The sequence below is a fragment of the Monodelphis domestica genome, chromosome 2, assembly GCF_027887165.1.
Source record: "Monodelphis domestica isolate mMonDom1 chromosome 2, mMonDom1.pri, whole genome shotgun sequence".
NCBI lineage: Eukaryota > Metazoa > Chordata > Mammalia > Didelphimorphia > Didelphidae > Monodelphis > Monodelphis domestica.
Window position 1 is genome coordinate 167,284,967 of NC_077228.1, and position 17,934 is coordinate 167,302,900.

At 36.2% G+C, this 17,934-nt stretch overlaps 1 protein-coding gene across 1 annotated transcript; it reads right to left on the reverse strand.

The window, feature by feature from the left end:
• Nucleotides 1-1,351: 1,351 nt before the first annotated feature.
• On the reverse strand, nt 1,352-16,607 carry LOC100030476 (olfactory receptor 10R2-like). The gene is made up of 3 exons (XM_056814640.1): nt 16,533-16,607; nt 4,557-5,483; nt 1,352-1,441 (listed from the first exon to the last, which is right to left on the reverse strand). Exons 1-3 carry the CDS (start codon nt 16,605-16,607, stop codon nt 1,352-1,354), a joined length of 1,092 nt encoding a protein of 363 aa, XP_056670618.1.
• Nucleotides 16,608-17,934: the final 1,327 nt, after the last annotated feature.

The window sequence follows — 17,934 nt, forward strand, 5'->3', positions numbered from 1 at the left end:
TTCCATTTCCTTTGGAAGGTTTTGGAGCATTTGCTTGTGTTTCCTCTTCTATCTCCTCTGTGTTTTGTATTTTTGCTCCATAAAATGTGTACAAAGTCGCCCCCTTCTTCTTGTATTTTTTTGGAATTTGGGGGCTTTTGTGCTTCTGTGGAGTTTACCATCTCTATCTGAGTGGGGGGGGACTAGCTTTTCTTATCTCTGTCTGGCGTTCAGAGGTTTTAGCCCTAGGCAGATTGTCTGTTCTATACAGTTGTTGCTCTGTCTTCCCGGGAAGCCAGGAATTGCTGGTATGTCCCTGTTACTGCCCTCTTCTCCTCGGCACCCTCCTGATGCTTCTCCTTTGCCTTACTTCCACACTCTAAGCCTGGCTTGGCCCTTGTTTCTGTGCCTTAGCTGGCCAGCGGCAGCACTCTGCTGGGGGAGGGGCCGCAGCTTCCTGGAGCTCCGAGGGCTTCTAATGAGATTAGATTTCCCTGGGTTGAATTTAGTATGCCTTAAGGCAGGGACTTTTTTCGTGAGACTCCAATGGAAGGATCCAGCCAGGGGGTTACAAGTTCCCTCCTCTCTCTCTGTTTCCCTGCTGTCTGGGTGTCCCCTCAACTGGGTCAGGTTGTTTTCAGGATGTGGCCTTCAGAATAGCCGGCTCCCGAGGCCCTTTTACCAGCCCTGAGGGTTGCTGTTGTTCCAGATGACCCTGCTCTCTGAGGGGGAGGGGCCGCGGCTTCCCGGAGCTCCGAGGGCTCCTCCCAGGGGGTTACAAGCTCCCCTGTCTCTCTCTGTTTCCCTGCTGTCTGGGTGCCCCCTCGACTGGGTCAGGTTGTTTTCAGGAAGCGGCCTTCAGAATAGCAGGCTGTGGGGCTCTGAGGTTGCCTCTGCTGCCTTGGACTCGGACTCGGCGCTCTGGGTTGGGGGGGATGGGTCCTAGGACCTTCCTTCTGCCTACCCCTTAGGTCCGAGTGGTCTCGGGTTCTGGCTTTTGGGGGGTGTTGTACCTTTTGATCCAGGTCCAGGTCCAGGAGGAGGACTCCCAGGGTCTATGCTGTTGATCGTTTTGAATTTTGGTGCCCTAGGAGCATTCGGTTTGAGATCGGTAAGGAAGGGTTTCGGGAGATCTGGACTTTAGCTTTCTCTAAGCCGCCATCTTGACCAGAAGTGTAAGCTACTAACTCTTAAAAGGTATTATGTCCAACTATTAAAACTTAAAAATTTATTAAGACTTTTGAGCCATCCTGTGAGGACAGCCAGAGGCACTCATGGAGCAAAATTCTGGAAAGCCTAATGCTACATTCAGCAAAGCTGTGAAGAAGAACCGACCACAGTAGATCCCAGTAAAATCAAAGCCATAGCTTAGTTAAAGCCAGACATGTAGCCTCGTTACTTTGCTTGAGGTTTCTAACTCCTCCATGCTGTACTTTGTAGAAACTGGATTTCCTACAAAAACCTACTGAAGAAAGCATTCTCTGGGAATCTGGGTTGGGTGGTTACACATTGACATGTTGATTTATCAGCCTATATAAAACTCTGTCTAGATTCAATGAGGTAAACCAAATCCATTGTACCAATTTTGTAAACCATTAATATCCATTGTGTAAGTGAAAAGCTTACCTAATCCCTTAGCTTCTGTAACTTTCTCTAACACTAGCTGTGATCAATAAATTTTTGCTGTGGTTTGCTATCATCTTGGTTTTGGCCCTCCTGATCCCAGCTTATTACTCATCTCTCCCACTAAATAACCTTGAGAGCAAGATCTATCACCATCCTATGCAACCATTTAAAGCTTTCTAAGTACTTTACGTATATTATCTCATTTGAGTCTTATAACAATCCTGTGAAGAAGGTGATGGGAAGATCCCTTCTTTATAGATAAAGAAATTGTATCTCAGAGAGGTTAAGTGATATCTCTGTGATTACATAATAAAATAGTTATATTTTAACCCAAGTCTTCTTGACTCCTAAACTAGCCCCCTGTACCCTAAGCTAGTGTTCTCAAATGTGAAGAATCTCACCCTCTGGAGTTTTGGCACAGCACTAAGGGCTGTATGGACAATGGTTTTGGTATATCCTTGAAAGTTTAAAAAAAAACAACTTCATCAATAAAATTTACCTTCTACAAATCTTCATTTACTTTAGGTTTATATGATTATGCCTATGACAAACACTGTGAGGATTATTATTCTAGTTTTCTTTATAGATTATAAAGCTTTTTTTTCTATTCTCCCTGTTTTTCTATAATACTACAAATGAATCATAATGATCTGTCCCCAGATTAGATTCCTTCCTCTGGAGACCTTTGCTTATTTTGTACAGAAAACTAGGCTGTTTTGTAGCAAAAATTTGTCAGTTCTAAATATTTTTTCATTATCCATGGTATTTCTCTTTTCATTTCAGTATGATTGATCTTGTTTCATTAAAGTCTTGAATGATTACTCAAACACTTGACTACTTTATACCAATATCTGCTACACTAATAGGTATTAAAATGTGCTCTTTAAGAGCTATAACTTTATATTTATATATATTATTTATATATATATATATTTATATATTTACTTAAAACGTTTTTAATTATTTAACACCACAGAATCAAAAATACAACAAAAGAGAGCAATGAACATGTACATGTAGCATAAATTCCAAAACTCAACTGACAAAGAACTAAAGTCAAGAAAATCATCTCAATGTGATCTAGTCAGATGTTTTAGGTCAGTATAGTTATAGCAGAAGCACATATGCATGAACCTCATTTTCACAAAATAAATCAAAAGTTTCTTTGTTTTAGATAATACTTATTGAGGGCTTTACATCCTTCCAGTCACCAAAGTTCAAAATCTTAATGTTATCTTTGGTTCACCCATATAACATATACAAGCATTAGTCAAATCTTATTTCTAACTCTCTAAAGACTCTAATTTTAATCCCCTCCTCTGCATCAGCCACTGCCACAGTTTAGACCCTCATCACATCTCCTTTGGACTATTATATCAGTCTCTTAATTCATCTGCCTACATCATATCTCTCCCTACTTCAATCTATTGTCCCCATTCCTAAGAAGGTGATTATTGTAAAGCACTAGGATGACCATCTCACCTCTTGTGCTCTATATGGACTTCAGAGTCAGATATAAACTCTTATGTTTAAAGTCCTATATGACCTGGTTGCAACCTACTTTTCAAGCCTTAGTATGCATTTTACTATTTCCTGCACTTACAGATCAAAGGAGTTGACTTCTTTCTTGTCTTCCCACTCATACAGAAACACAAGTAAAATATTCAAATATTAATAAGAGATGTGATAGCATCCATTAAGCAGAATTCTATAAGGAGGGATAAATTCATATTCAAAAATATTTTGCTGAAGTGAAATAAAAAATTCACATTTCCTTGTTGTTTTTACATTGCATACAATGAATATATAAACAGATATGACTCCTGTTGAAAAGCTGTTATTTTAACTGGCTACTCTTCAGTTATTTGATTGTTTTACTGAATATATTTAAATTTTTTATATATCTAGAAAAAATGAATTTACTTTTCACAAATTACAATTATTTAAACATTTACCCAAACCTTCAATACATTCATGAGAATTTTTCAAAACTAATAGGTTCAATTAATTGCACTGATCATTGGTGTCACTAAAATTTTTAATTATTTTAGTAATGATTTTAATGAAATAAAAAAATTTTCCATGGATGTTCCTCCTCAACCTGAAACATACCTAGGTTCCTACATCCCCCTTGTCCCAAAAACTCCATTTTGAAAAAGAAAAAGGCTTAGGCCTGTCATCTTTCATTTTTCTCAGTATAGAAGTTCCTTCTCATATTGAAACCTTCCTCTATCCCTGAATCCTTTTTACCCCTCTAATGAACTCCTTCTGGAGCCTCCATTTTAAAGAAGAGCCTAGGCTAGTCATCCTTCATTCTTCATTCAGCTCTACTTCTGATTCCAATATTCACCACAGTATACTTCCATTTGGGTATTTTCTTTTCCCTTTGTTTTTTAGCTCCTTTATATATGTATGCCCTCTCTTGAAAATATAAGTTCTTTGAGGGCAAGAATTATGTTTTTGCATGTATTTGTATATCTAGTACTTAGACCAGTGTCTTGCATATGATAAGCACTTTATTTAAAAAATATTGCTTTTTTACATATACTATTAATCCACAAAATAAAAAATATATTAGTGTATAATTCTTTATCTCTTTTTAATTTCTATTTTATATTCCACATAATATTAGTATACTATGTCAATAAATATACATATATTAGGCATGCATACTCAAAAACTCCTATAAAGATGTGATTTTGTTATAAAATTGGACAATGCTACTTTACAACCTATCATCCCATAGTATGTGGTACTCTTATCACTGTTAATTACTCTCCATAGATTTCTTAAAATCCTTAAACAAGTTTTTAAAAGCATGTAGCCATGGGAGTAGCATATAACTCATAGCTCTGTCAAAATAAACAATATCTCTAGTACAACTGTTTATCCACAATTATGTGAATTAGAAATTATATAGTTTTAAGGGAAAACCCTTCCCAGCTAATTACTTTCCGGATGGCTAGCTGGACATCCCTATTCCTTAGGCTATAAACCATGGGGTTCAACAAGGGAGTGACAATGGTGTAAGTCACTGTCACCAACTGGTCTTTACTTGATGTGATCCTGGATGTGGGCCGTAGGTAGACAAAGGAGGCACATCCATAGTGGACTACAACCACAGTGAGATGGGAGGCACAGGTAGAAAAAGCTTTCCGCTTCCCCTCAGCAGATGGAATCTTCAAGATGGTGCTAATAATGAAACCATAGGAGATGCAGATGAAGGACAGAGGGAATACGAGCACCAGGATGCCACAGATGAATATGATGAGCTCATTGATATGAGCATCACCACAGGCAAGGTGAATAACAGGTGAAATATCACAGAAGTAGTGTTCAACCTTGTTGGAGTTGCAGAAGGGTAAAATGAAGACCAAAGTTGTGCCTATCAATGAGATTAGGAAGCCACTCACTCCACAAGAGGCTGCTAACAATCTGCAAACCCTCCAGTTCATGAGGATTGGGTAGCGCAAAGGGTGACAGATGGCAGCATAGCGATCATAACCCATCACACCAAGGAGTAGGCAGTTGGTGACACCAAAGCCAAGGAAGAAGAACATCTGGATAGCGCAGCTAGTGAAGGAGATGGTCCTGAGCACAGAGAACAAATTGATAAGCATCTTGGGCAAGACAACAAATGTATAACAGGTCTCTGAGACAGAGAGGACCCCTAGGAAAAAGTACATGGGAATGTGGAGGCTGTGCTCTAGGCAGATGACAGTGACAATGATGATATTCCCACAAAGGATGAGTAGGTAGAGGCAAAGGAAGATAGGAAAAAGTACAAGCTGCTTTTCCTGGAGACTGGAGAATCCAAGCAACAGAAATTCGTTGACTGTGGTGAGGTTCTCTGAAGAAAATCGTTCCCAGGGAATAATCTGCAGAGAGGAGTGGGGGGGGGGGGGAAGGATACATAATTCTATGATCTAGAGAAGCTGAGAGATTTTGTTCTGAATTTTCTAGATAATTGTTTGTTTTCTGATTTATTTTAATAATTATTTAAGGGGGGGGGGGGTGCCAAGATGGTGAAGAAGGTATACCGACCCCTTGATCTCTACCAAATTACCCTCTAAAAAACTATGACATAAAATGAATTTTTTGAATTCTAAATTTTGAATTCTGAATGACATCAGAATGAATTCTTGAGCAGCACAACTCATAAAAAGATGAAGTGAAATATTTTTTCATACCAAAACAACTTAAAAAGGCCAGCAAGAGGGATAGAGTACACTGGGTTGGAGGTGGAGCACAAAACAGCATGCCAGGGCAGACCTCACCTCAGCAATAGGTCCTGGGACGGCCAAAGCAGCAACAAAGGTTTCTGGAGCTCCCAGTCACAGATGGTAAGGGGGATCAGACAACTGATCAGAAAAATATTACAGGGGACCCTTTGTTGGTTCTCTTGTTGCACTACTCATACATAGAAACCAGAAACAGTCCTAGGGCATGCTCACAAAGGAGGAGGAGCAATAGCACACACTAGCACTTGTGGCCATAGGGGACTATAGGACCCTATTCAGTTCCAGGGAATAAAAGAGTGCTTGTGGTTACCCTCAGACTGGAGCATATTAAACACACTTCTCCTTATATGTTACCTTGGAAGTATTAAAAGCAGATACATTCCCAGAGCCAGCTCTTAAGGCAGCTTCTCAAAGAACCTGAAGCTGGGAATGGTGCTCCCTTTAAATCAGTTATAGATTCCAACTTTAGGGTTTTTTTAATTAAAAAATAAAAAATTATTAATAATATAATAAAAGAAAAAATGGGGAAATTATCAAACAACAAAAAACCCTCAATATAGAAAGCTATTTAGATGAAAGAGAAAACCAAAATGCAAATTCAGAAGAAAACAAAAACTAAACTCCTGTATTCCAAAGCCTCAAAAAAATGTTAATTGCTCTTAAACCATAAAGAATTAATGGAGGAGCTCAAAAAAGATTTTAAAAATCAAATGAGAGAGGTAGAAGGAAAACCTAAACATAGAAACAAGAATAATATAAGAAAATAATTAAAAAAGAGCCAGTAGGTTGGTAATCAAGGCACAAAAAAATACTGAAGAAATTAACAATTTAAGAAGCAAAATAGACTAATTGGTAAAAGGGCACAAAAATCCAATGAAGAGAAGAACTTCTTTAAAAGCTGAGTTCATTAAGTAGAAAAATATACAGTTGATGATAAAAACTTCTTAAAAGGCAGAATTGGTCATGTGGGAAAAGAGGAATAAAATTTTACTAAGGAAATAACTTTATACAAAGTAGAATTAACCAAATAGAAAAGGTGGTTCAAAAGTTCACTCGAAAAAGAAAAAAAACCTGTCTTTAAAATTAGAATTGGGTAAATAATGACTCCATGAGACACTGAGAAAAAAAATCAGTTAAAAGAATGACAAAATAATTGGAAAAACAAACAACCTGGAAAATAAATGCAAGTCAGATAATCTAAGCATCATTAAGCTTATCTGAAATCCATAACCCAAAAAAAAAAGAGCTTAAACATTATCTTTCAAGAAATTATCGAGGAAAACTGCTCTGATAGTCTAGAACAAGAGGGCAAAATAGAAAGTGAAAAAAATCCATCAATCACCTCCTGAAAGAGATCTCAAAAGGATAACCCCCAGGAATATTGTAGCCAAATTCCAGAACTATGAAGTCAACAAGAAAATATTGCAGGCAACCAAAAAGAAACAGTTCAAATATCATGGAGCCACAATCAAGATAACAAATTTTAGCAACTTTTACATTACAGGATCAGAGGGTATGAAATGTGTGATTCCAGAGGACAAAAGATCTAGAACTTTAACCAAGAATCATTTACTCAACAAAACTGAGCATATTCCTTTGGTGGGGTCGGGAGGGGGGGAATGGATATTTAATGAAACAGAAGATTTTCAGATATTCATAATGAAAAGACTAAAGCTGAATGACTCACAAATACAAGACTCGAGAGAAATATAAAAAGGTAAATGAGAAAGAAAAATCAAGACATTCAGTAAGGTACATTTCTGTGTACTTTTCTATATGGGAGATGATTCTTGAAACTCCAAAGAATTTTGTCTTTATTAGAACAGTTAGAAGGAATAGATATAGAGAGAGGGAAAGGGTATGAGTTGAATGTGATGGGATGATATAAAAAATAAAATTGAATTAAGGCATGAGAAAGAGGAATTCAGTGAGAGGAGGGGGAAGGGGAAAATATAATGGGTTAAATCATCTCACCTAAAGGAGGCATGAAAGATCTATTTTATATAGTAGAGGGGAAGACGAAGAAGTGGGAAGGGGTGTATATGAACTTTACTGTCATCAAAATTGACTCAGTGAGGGAAGAATATACACAATCAGTTGGGTATAAAAACTTATCTTGCCCTGCAGAATAGTAGGAGGGGAAGGGGATAAGAGCATGGGGTGTGAGGCTGATAGAACAGAGGGCAAAATGGGGGAGATGTTGGTCAGAAACTAAATAGGGAAATAAGATGGAAAGTGATACACAGTAATCATCATGGTGAAAAAATGTACAAGTCTCTAAAACAGGCCCATTTCTCAAATACATAGAGAAATGAGTCAAATATATAAGAATACAAGTAATTCCCCAATTAATAATTGGTCAAAGGATATGAAAGGGCAGTTCTCGGAAGAAGTAATTAAAGCTCTCTATAGTCATGCAAAAATGCTCTAGATCATTAATTAAAGAAATGCTCATTAAAACAACTCTGAGGTACCTATCACCTATCAGATTGACTGTTGTGATGGAAAAGGAAATTGACAAAACTCAGAGGGGATGTTAGAATATTGAGACACTGATGCACTGTTAGGGGAGTGATGAATTGATTTAACAATTCTAGAGAGCATTTTGGATCTGTGCCTAACAGGATACAAAACAGTATCTATCCAGCAACACCATTACTACATTTGTATCCCCAAAAAGATAGAAAGCAAAAAGAGGAAGGACCTATTTGTACAAAAATATTTAAAGCAGCTCTTTTTGTTGGAGGCAAAGAACTGAGAAATATCTCAGTGTTTTATAGTATATGCCTGTATTAGGATACTACTGTGCTATAAGAAATGACAAGCAGGAGGAGCTCAGAAAAAAATCTGGAAAGATATAATGAACTGAAGGAGTTTTAAACTGAAGCAGAACTAGAACACTACACAGTGACAGGAATATGGTACCATGGACAACTGTGAATAACTTAGTAGTCTCAGTAATACAATTCAAAACTATCCCAAAGGACTCATGATAAAAAAAAAATGTCATCTGCTTCCAGAGAAAAAGAATTGGTAGAGCATAGATCCAGACCAAGGTAAACTTTCTTCACTTTCTTAATTTTTTTGAGTTTCCTTCCACAAAAAGAATATTTTAAAATAGTTTACATTACACATGTAAAATCTGAGAATGCTTATCATCTCAACATGGTGGGGGGAGGTAAAGAGGAAGGGAAGGAGAGAATTTGAGACAATATACTTTAGAGAACATTGGGAACTGTTTTACCAGTAATTGGAGGTAAAATTAAATTTAAAAAAATTATTCAAGGAGAAGGAAGCAGAGCAGAAAGAGTCAGGTGTGCTAAGGAGGGAGTATACTCTAGCAGCAACATAATTAGAACATGATTAACATAGGGGCATCTAGATTGCACAGTGGAGAGAGTATCACATCTGGAGTTCAAAAGACATGGGTTCAAATCTAGCCTCAGACACTTTCTACCTCTGTGACCCTGGGCAAAGTACTTAAACCCAATTGCCTAAACCTTACCACTCTTCTGCCTTAGAATCAATATTTACTACTGATTCTTAGAAGATAAGGATTTGATAAAAGAGAGATAGTGACATATATATAAAACTATATACCTTTTGACCTAGCAATATCACTATTAGTTTTATTTCCTAAGGTGATCATGGAAAAAGGAAAAAGAACTTAAAAGTTCTAAAACACAATAACAGCTCTCTTTGTAATGGCAAAAAAACTAGAAAGTGAGGGGATGTCCATCAATGGGGAATAGCTAAACAAGTTTTAGTGTATAATTGCAATGAAATACTACATACTATAAGAAAGGATGAACAGGTTAATTCTTTTAAAAACATGGAAAGATCTATGTGAAATTATAAGGGGCAAAATGAGCAGAACCAAGAGAACATTATATACAGCAACAGAAATATTGTTTGTATATCCACCTACAGAGAAAGAAGTGATAAAAATAAGACATATTTTTACATATAAAGATCTTTTTTGACAAATTGTGCTTTCTCTATTGGTGAGCCAGGAGAGGAGATAGTACCTAGGAATTTTAATTAACAAATACATTTAAAATTAAAAAGATCGTGAACAAGAGAGCAGTCAGGATGATAAAAAGGGGTACATGTGGACCATGCTAGAGGTAATCATTTTTAATAATTAGAAATTTTTATTCAGGAGGAGAGATTATCTAGTGAGAGAACATGAAGCCTATCTTCAAGAGTCTGAAGTATTATCATATTAAAGACATGTTAGATATATTATTTCTTATTCCAAAGCAAGGAATTTGGAACAATCAATATATGCTGTGTCAGGTATCTGTTTGTTATAGGGGAAAGGGCTCCTAATAAAACTGTAAATGTAATAGAAATAAATGTAGTATCCTACATTTGGGTTCAAGAATTCAGCTTCAGAGAAGCAAAATGGTAGAAACTTTAGTAGCCAGTCAATACATTTTAGGGGACTGAAAATGTAATACATCAAGTCCACCCTCCCATCAAATTCAGAAAGACCTTCACCAATCTATCAAAGGCTACTGGTGGTGGAAAGAGTACTAAACCTGGAATCAGGAAGACTAGAGTTCAAATATAACTTCAACTACTTCCTATTTGTTTAATCTTGATTGTCACTTAACTTTCCTTATCCTCACTTTCCTCAAGTATAAAATGGAGATGATAAAAGCATCTATCTTGCAGAGTTTATTATGATGATAACATGAAAAAAATATTTACACAAAGTACTTAGCAGAAAGAACTATATAAGATAAGAACCAGATGAATATTATACACAGCCACAGAATTAATGCTGCAAGAATAAACTGTGAATGTTACCTCTGGAAAGTGAACAGAAAGGTGAAAAATGAAAGAATTTATATGTATATGTTGGTCTCCCTGATGATACCTTCTGTAATTCAGGGAGCATGGGGAGGGATTAGGATACCTGTGAATGGAATCTATTGTATAGATAGGAAGAAAAGTAATCTAATCATATAGAAGATTTATTATTTCATTTGTGTTCTGTCTTTTTCTTTGTATGTAGAAATGTTTTTTCTTTTGTAAAATTTGGGATAAAAATAATAACAATAAAGATTAAATCACCCACAAAGCAAAAAAAATCAGAGGAATTAGGGATTAAAGCTATAATTTCATTAGTAAAGAAAATTCTTATCACTGCAAATTGTCATCTCCCATGCAACTTATGATCAAAGGAATTGCTTAAAACAAAAGTATGAAATAGGTACCCCCTGACACTTTCCAGTGTAGCCTGAAGCAAATTAAAATGGAAACAGAAAACATTTGATAAAATAAATCAAATAAATAAAAATATAATAATACATAGATAACATCACATTTTAAAAATTGTCAGTATACTACCATAGGTTCAAATATTTTAAATATTTAGCACAGTATCTGATATATCATAAATGCCATATAAATATTTATTCCCTCCCTCCATCTCTATTGTCAATGACAGATGGTCAAATAGATTTTCCTTGCACATGTCTAGTGATATTCTTTTCTCTATCCACATCACTTATTGCAGCATCAGTAACTTTATTCAGTAGGTAAGGTAGAAGTTGATCTAATTTCCTACCTTATTTTTTCTTTTATTCTTTTTCCACCTGTGTACTATTTTTTCATTGACACAACATATAAAAAGCATGTTGAAAGCCTTAAAGATCTATGTAAATACTAGCTATTATTATTATATTTGCTCTAAAAAGTTGGTGATTTGATTAGATAGATGGATAAATGGAGAGAGAGAGATTGGATAGATAGATAGATAGATAGATAGATAGATAGATAGATAGGCAGGTAGATAGATAGGTAGGTAGGTGATTCAGAAATGACTCCCATAAGAGTAACAAATCATTTCCTGTCTGTTAAGAAATTTTACTTGTTGCTCACCATATCCATAGCCTTCTGATTCTTTTCTCAGAGGAAATACTTATGATTCTAGGTCTCAGGATTTTTTAATTTATATATCTTTAGCCATCATCATGACTGATTTCTCAAATTTTTTATCATTCTCCCCAATGTCAATCTTTGCTTTGAAGTTGCTGAATATCAAAATATATGTTAATTTAATTTAATTAATTAGTTTAATTAATATTTAAATGAGCTTCATCAAGTTCTTTGAAACATTTCTCCATGTGTGGGCAGCTTTTGTAGGAGGATTAAATCTGATCCATGAGCTTAGAATGTTTGTTGACTGCATAATTTTACATTTTTCAATATGTTGTTATAAAATGTTAAAATCATTTTTAACTAGGAGTCGTAAAAAATGGCAGTGGGTAGGATTTGGTACTATAGACTATAATTTATGGACCCCTGGTCAACTTCTTCATACACTGCCAATACTACATAGGAAGGAATATAAGAGAAAAAATTGTGCATGATTAAAATATATACAACCTGGTCAATTTCAGCTGTGTACCAGTGGAAAAAAATGAATGAACTCTTACAGTAACCTAATTAGTCTCTCAGCTTCACATATTTCTCTCTTCTAGGCCATCTTCTCCATATATGTAGTGGAGAATTTCCTAGAGTACAGATCTGAATATGACCCTCTTCTCAATAAACTGTTATGGCTCCTTATCTCCCCTAGGATGACATAGAAAATCTCTATTTAAAACTCTTACTAAATGACTCCTTTCTTTATCTTTCTTGTATTATCACATTTTACTCTCTACCATCCAGTAATACTTATTATTGCATATGGCGCATTCCATCTCATCATACCATTGCACTGGCTGGCTGCCAAGCCTGGAGTGATGTGCTCACCTCCAAATTTTAACTTTCTTTAAAGCAGCTCAAATATCATCTTCTGCAAGAGGTACCTGCCTCAAGCCCCCATGAACTTGCAACTTCTCATCTTCATCTTCTTCAAAAATTTCTTTTTTTACACTCTGTATATATATGTATGTATATATATTGCATATTCATTCATTCATCTATTTAGTTAGCTTTTTACATATTTGTTTATACATTATGTTGTTTTTTAGAATGTAAACCTGAGGACAGAAACTGTTTTTTTCTTGTAATTTTGTCTTCCTTTTTATCCATAGAGATTATCACAGTACCTGGCATGATGTAAATACTTGATAAATGTTTTCTAATTCATTAAATGATTGATTGAAATAGGATTTTTGGATTTCTGATGTATCATCTCAATCTCATGAAGTCATTGCTTATTAGCTAGCTAGTTTTGAATGACTTTATTTAAAGGACATCAAACTTTAGAGATTTGAGATTTTTAGAAGGCACTTTTAAAAAATAAATTTGCCTGTTTTCAGAATTTCAGTAGTCCCAAGCAAGCCTTCAGATATTAATGAAAGAATTGCTGTTCATTCTTCCTCCTTCAAAGCCTTTATCCCCTTATAACACCTCCCAATATAAATCCACTGATCCCCTCTAAAGCAAAAGGACCTCACAGTTGGAAGAAATTTTAGGGATCACCTGAAACAACCCCAGGAGTCCCCACTACAAAATCTTCAACAAATGATCATCCAAATCTTAGCTTACAAATTTCCAGTAACAGCTGACTCACTTCCTCATGAGGCAACCCGTCCCATATTTGGGAAAATAAATTGTAAGAAACATCTTCTCAGTAATGAACAGAAAACTATCTTTCTGGAATTTCTATCTTTGGGTCTTAATTCTGCTTCTAGTCCCAGGAAGAAGTCTAATCCCTCTTTCACTAGCTAGTTTTCATATACTTCAAGATTGAAACCATATACACCTAAAGGCTATGTTCTACATCAGTTTTGACTCTGAATCCATCTATATCACCAAACCAGATAGACTTCATTGTATTCTGGAGTTCAATAGTAGAGTAGAAAGGGAGAAAACTAGTCATTAAGTCCAAAGTCGAGAACTTCAATTCCAATTCATTCCATCACTTAGAGGCTTGCTATACCTTGAACAAATCTCTGAGCCTTTCTGGACCTCTGCTTCTTCATTTATAAAAAAAATATACTTATACTAAATATACCAAAATCCTTTAATTTATTTCATAGAAACACATATCTATGTTGGAAAGGATTTGTAAAATGTATATCAAGGTTTAATTCAAATGTCACCTCCTCCAGGAAACCTTCCTTGACCTTCTAATTTGTTTTTCCTTCATATATATATATATGATATATATATGTATGTATGTATGTATGTATGTAGGTATGTATGTGTGTATATAAAACCTCCAGTGTTTTCTTCCTTAATAAATAAAAGAAGTGAAGGACTTAGATATTCTGATTACTACAATGAGTCAATTCAATTCTGAAGGAAGAATATTTATATAGCACTTTAAAATTTGCAAAGTGTTTTATGTATATTATCTCATTTGATCTTCATAACAATCCTAGAAAGTAAGAGCTGTTATCCCCATTTTATATATAAGAAAACTGAAGCTAAATAAGGTTAAGTGTCTTGTCTAGGTTCCACAGCTATTAAGTGTTTAAGGTCGGGTTTGACCACATATTTCATGCTCTATGTCCTGTCTGGCATGCCATCTAACTACCTTTGTGGCTCTTACAATATATTCGCTTGTATATGTCTTTGTGCATGCCTTTTCCATATAACAGCCCATAAATACCTTATATACCAGTCTTATATACCTGTATCCTCAGTTATTGGCAGAGTAACTGGCAGATAATAGACCTGCACAAATATTTGTTAAATGAATGTTTGCTAATTTAACTCTAGGATCAAATCCTACCTACCATTTCTATTTCCTAAATTTATGACATCTGGAAGCTTCAGGTTCTATGTTACATGTAGTAATGTGAGGAATATATAATCTCTAAGGTCACTTTCAAATGAAAATCCTGTGATCCTTTGGTTCTCAGACTAATGACACTAAATTAGATAAGAGAAAATGCAAGACTCTCTCTCTCTCTCTATTTCTCTCTCTCTCTCTCTCTCTCTCTCTCTCTCTCTCTCTCTCTCTCTCTCTCTCTCTCTGGACTACTGCTTTGTAAAAGTACCACCTAGTATTTTGCTTAAATATCCTGTCACTTCAAAAAGATGGCAGACATCCCAAGGACAGAGATGAGACCTTTTTTATCTGATCTTCCTTCCAGCCCATTTTGATATTAAATTATGAGAAAAAAAATTATACTCATGTAGTACTTTGGAGTTTTTAGACAGGACTTTCAATTCTATCATCTCAGTTTACAATCCATTGAGAAAAATATCATTCTTTGCCAAGTAAACCCTACCAATTTTAAAATTATGTGATTCCATGTTCCTTTAATTCTTTGATCTCCATTTTACACTTAAAGCAATTGAGGTGACTGAGTGAGTAAGTAAATTACTAACACTTAGACTACTACTAGAGTAGAGTCAGTGCAGAAATACAAGTTTTCTCACTCCCAGGCCCAGATTCTCTCCATTCCATCTCAGAACCAAGGACCAAAACTGCTTATTCAGTGAGCGCAGCTTCCCCAGGTTCTGAGACCGTGGAATGTAAGTCAGTCCATGCAATTGCCTGAAAGCCTAAGTGACTAATTCTGACAAATGGGCTAATATTACAAGTATTACCAAGACTTTCCTCAGCCTTACCTCATCCCAGCTCTGAATCTTCATCTCTGGTATTGGTACTGTGGCAAATCACCCCCAAGATAAGACAGGAAAGTATTGTCCAAGGAGAAAAAGTCTTTCTAAATGGGAACATGGTCATGTTATAAACACATTTCTTCACCATCTTCACAGATTTTTTTCCTTATCTATATACTTTTGGACCCTGAGTCTTCTTTCTTGTGGCTTTTGAATACAATAGAGAAGGTGGAGGGGATGCAATTAATGTACTAATACATTTCAGGTTGGGGACTAGGAGGACTCCATCTCAATTCAAATCAACCTAGGGTACAGATGGAGGGGGTGAAGAGAAGGTGTATAAGGGAGATAAGTGTAGATCTGAGACAGTGAATTTTATATACATAGTTTGGAAGAAAAGATGCTATAAGAGAGGTTAATGAAAAATATTAATAAAGCAACTTGCCTGAAAGATGAAAAGAGTGAGACAAAGGAAGAAAAGAGATGTGTTTTCCTCTGGGTCTAGAAAAGGTTCCAAGGGGGACATAAAGTTAGAGTAGCCTTAGTCCCTGTGATTTCCCTACATTTATCCTACTGTTTATTGTGATCAATAAACCCTGTGATTATTTCAACAGAACTGCCTCTTGTCTTTCTACATTCCCCACTATTTGGACTCCATTATCTCCTTGCCTCCCCACCCTAATCCTCAAGTTTTCTTTAAGCACTTTAAGCTCCAGTCCAGGCTATCTCATAATCCTCTTCCTTTTTTACCCATAGAATACAGAAAAGCAGATTACAGCTCAGAGGAGACCTAAAGTCAACCATGAAGTGAACAGACCTGGACCCAAATATGAATTTTGCTTTCTTACTCCCCATGTTCAGGAGTCATGATCCCTCCCTTAAGAACATCTTCTCATTTCCTACATAAAGAACTCCAAAACCCTGACTCAGGTCCTGCATTAAATATAAGTGCTTAAGCCCATTAGCACTGGTGTCCTGTCTCTCAGTTTCTGGTCCCCCTATTCCAGGGATCTCCCAACTGACATTCTCCATAAAAATCTCCACTTTCCATATACTCTGGGAGTGCCTCTATACTTCCTAGATCCTATGACTGCAATGAAGAAGACGAAGATAATTTCAAATAAATTTATATCCTACTAGCCTCACCTTACTTCCTTTTTGTATAATCTCCTCAGCCTCCTCTCCATGAGCATTTCTCTGAAGGCCTGTCCCAATGAGCATTATTAGTGGACTTTTCTTTTATCTCTCTCTCAGCTGTGGCCCCAGAGCTGTTATCAGAGATTTTGTTATTATGACCTTAGAGGACCATTACTATACTACAGGTCCTTGTGCCCATTTTATTTAATGAGCACAGCTAGGTCTGGAATGGTGAGCTCAAAGTTCTATGGCCATGTTGAAGAAATCAGGACATTCATAGGGAGAATTTTCTGATCTCCTCTCCAGAGTTCCCTCTGGACTCATTAAGGAGCTAACAGCTAGAGAGGACCTTCATCAGAAACAACAATTCATTTCCCTCAGGTTTCCCTGCCCCTAAGTTCCTACTTTTTCACTATCAAGGTTAGATATATAATTCCCTGGGTTGGTCTCTGTCACCCTCATCCTTTCCCCTATTTCCTGTCTCACCCTCCAAGGGAGAGTGAATTATGAGGAATCAAAGAGAGACAATTCGGACTACCAGATACAATAGCTGAATGGACATGGGTGGAAAAGAGAAAGGAAAAGGAATATGTTTAGATGCAAGGCACAAAAAGACAACAGAAAATATCAGTGTCTTCATTAATTCAGGGAGCTAAAGAATTCTTTGACCTATGAACTCTTCATGAGCATTTAGCTGAGTCTTCTTAATGGAATCAGAAAGTCTCCCATTGACCCCTTATCTTCATAGGGACCAAGCCAAAAGCTATGTCACAAGAGCAACTGGGATAAGTTTTAGGGAAAAAGACCCCAATTCCACTTGAAAAAGGATTGTCAATTCATCTGGTAACACAGTCACAGAGAACAAGTAAAACTAAAGCTATTCCTTGGATTATGTATGTGCCTTATTCTATGGGAGTCTGAAAAGTGTTACCCTCTATTCATTTGTACCACTGAGAAGAACACTGATCATTAAGTCCAAAGAGCAGAGCTTAAGTCCTACTTCATTTGTTCACTTATGTGGCAATATACAAGGTCCTGAGAGATTTGGAAATTCAGTTTCTTCATCTTTAAAGTGGAGATAATAAAATAATAATGAGGTCCCCCCCCCCCATCACAAGGTGATTTATAAAGCTGTTTCTTAAAAACTTGAGTCATTATTAACTGCTTTCTCAAAGCCTTCCAACTGTGGGTATCCAGGCAGTAACAATCCAGGAGACCACTTTGGAAGAATTCCTCAAAGTGAATCTCTAGTGAAATCGAAGTTTGAGTTTATTGGTCAGTATTGGCTGGCCTGCATGACTTGTGATGTAGGTCTGGTGTATACTTACCATGTGTTCACTAGTTGATAATTGCAGCAACACCTGCTCCTGGATGGTTTCCTTCTTAGTTCACACCTTAGACCCTAAGGCAA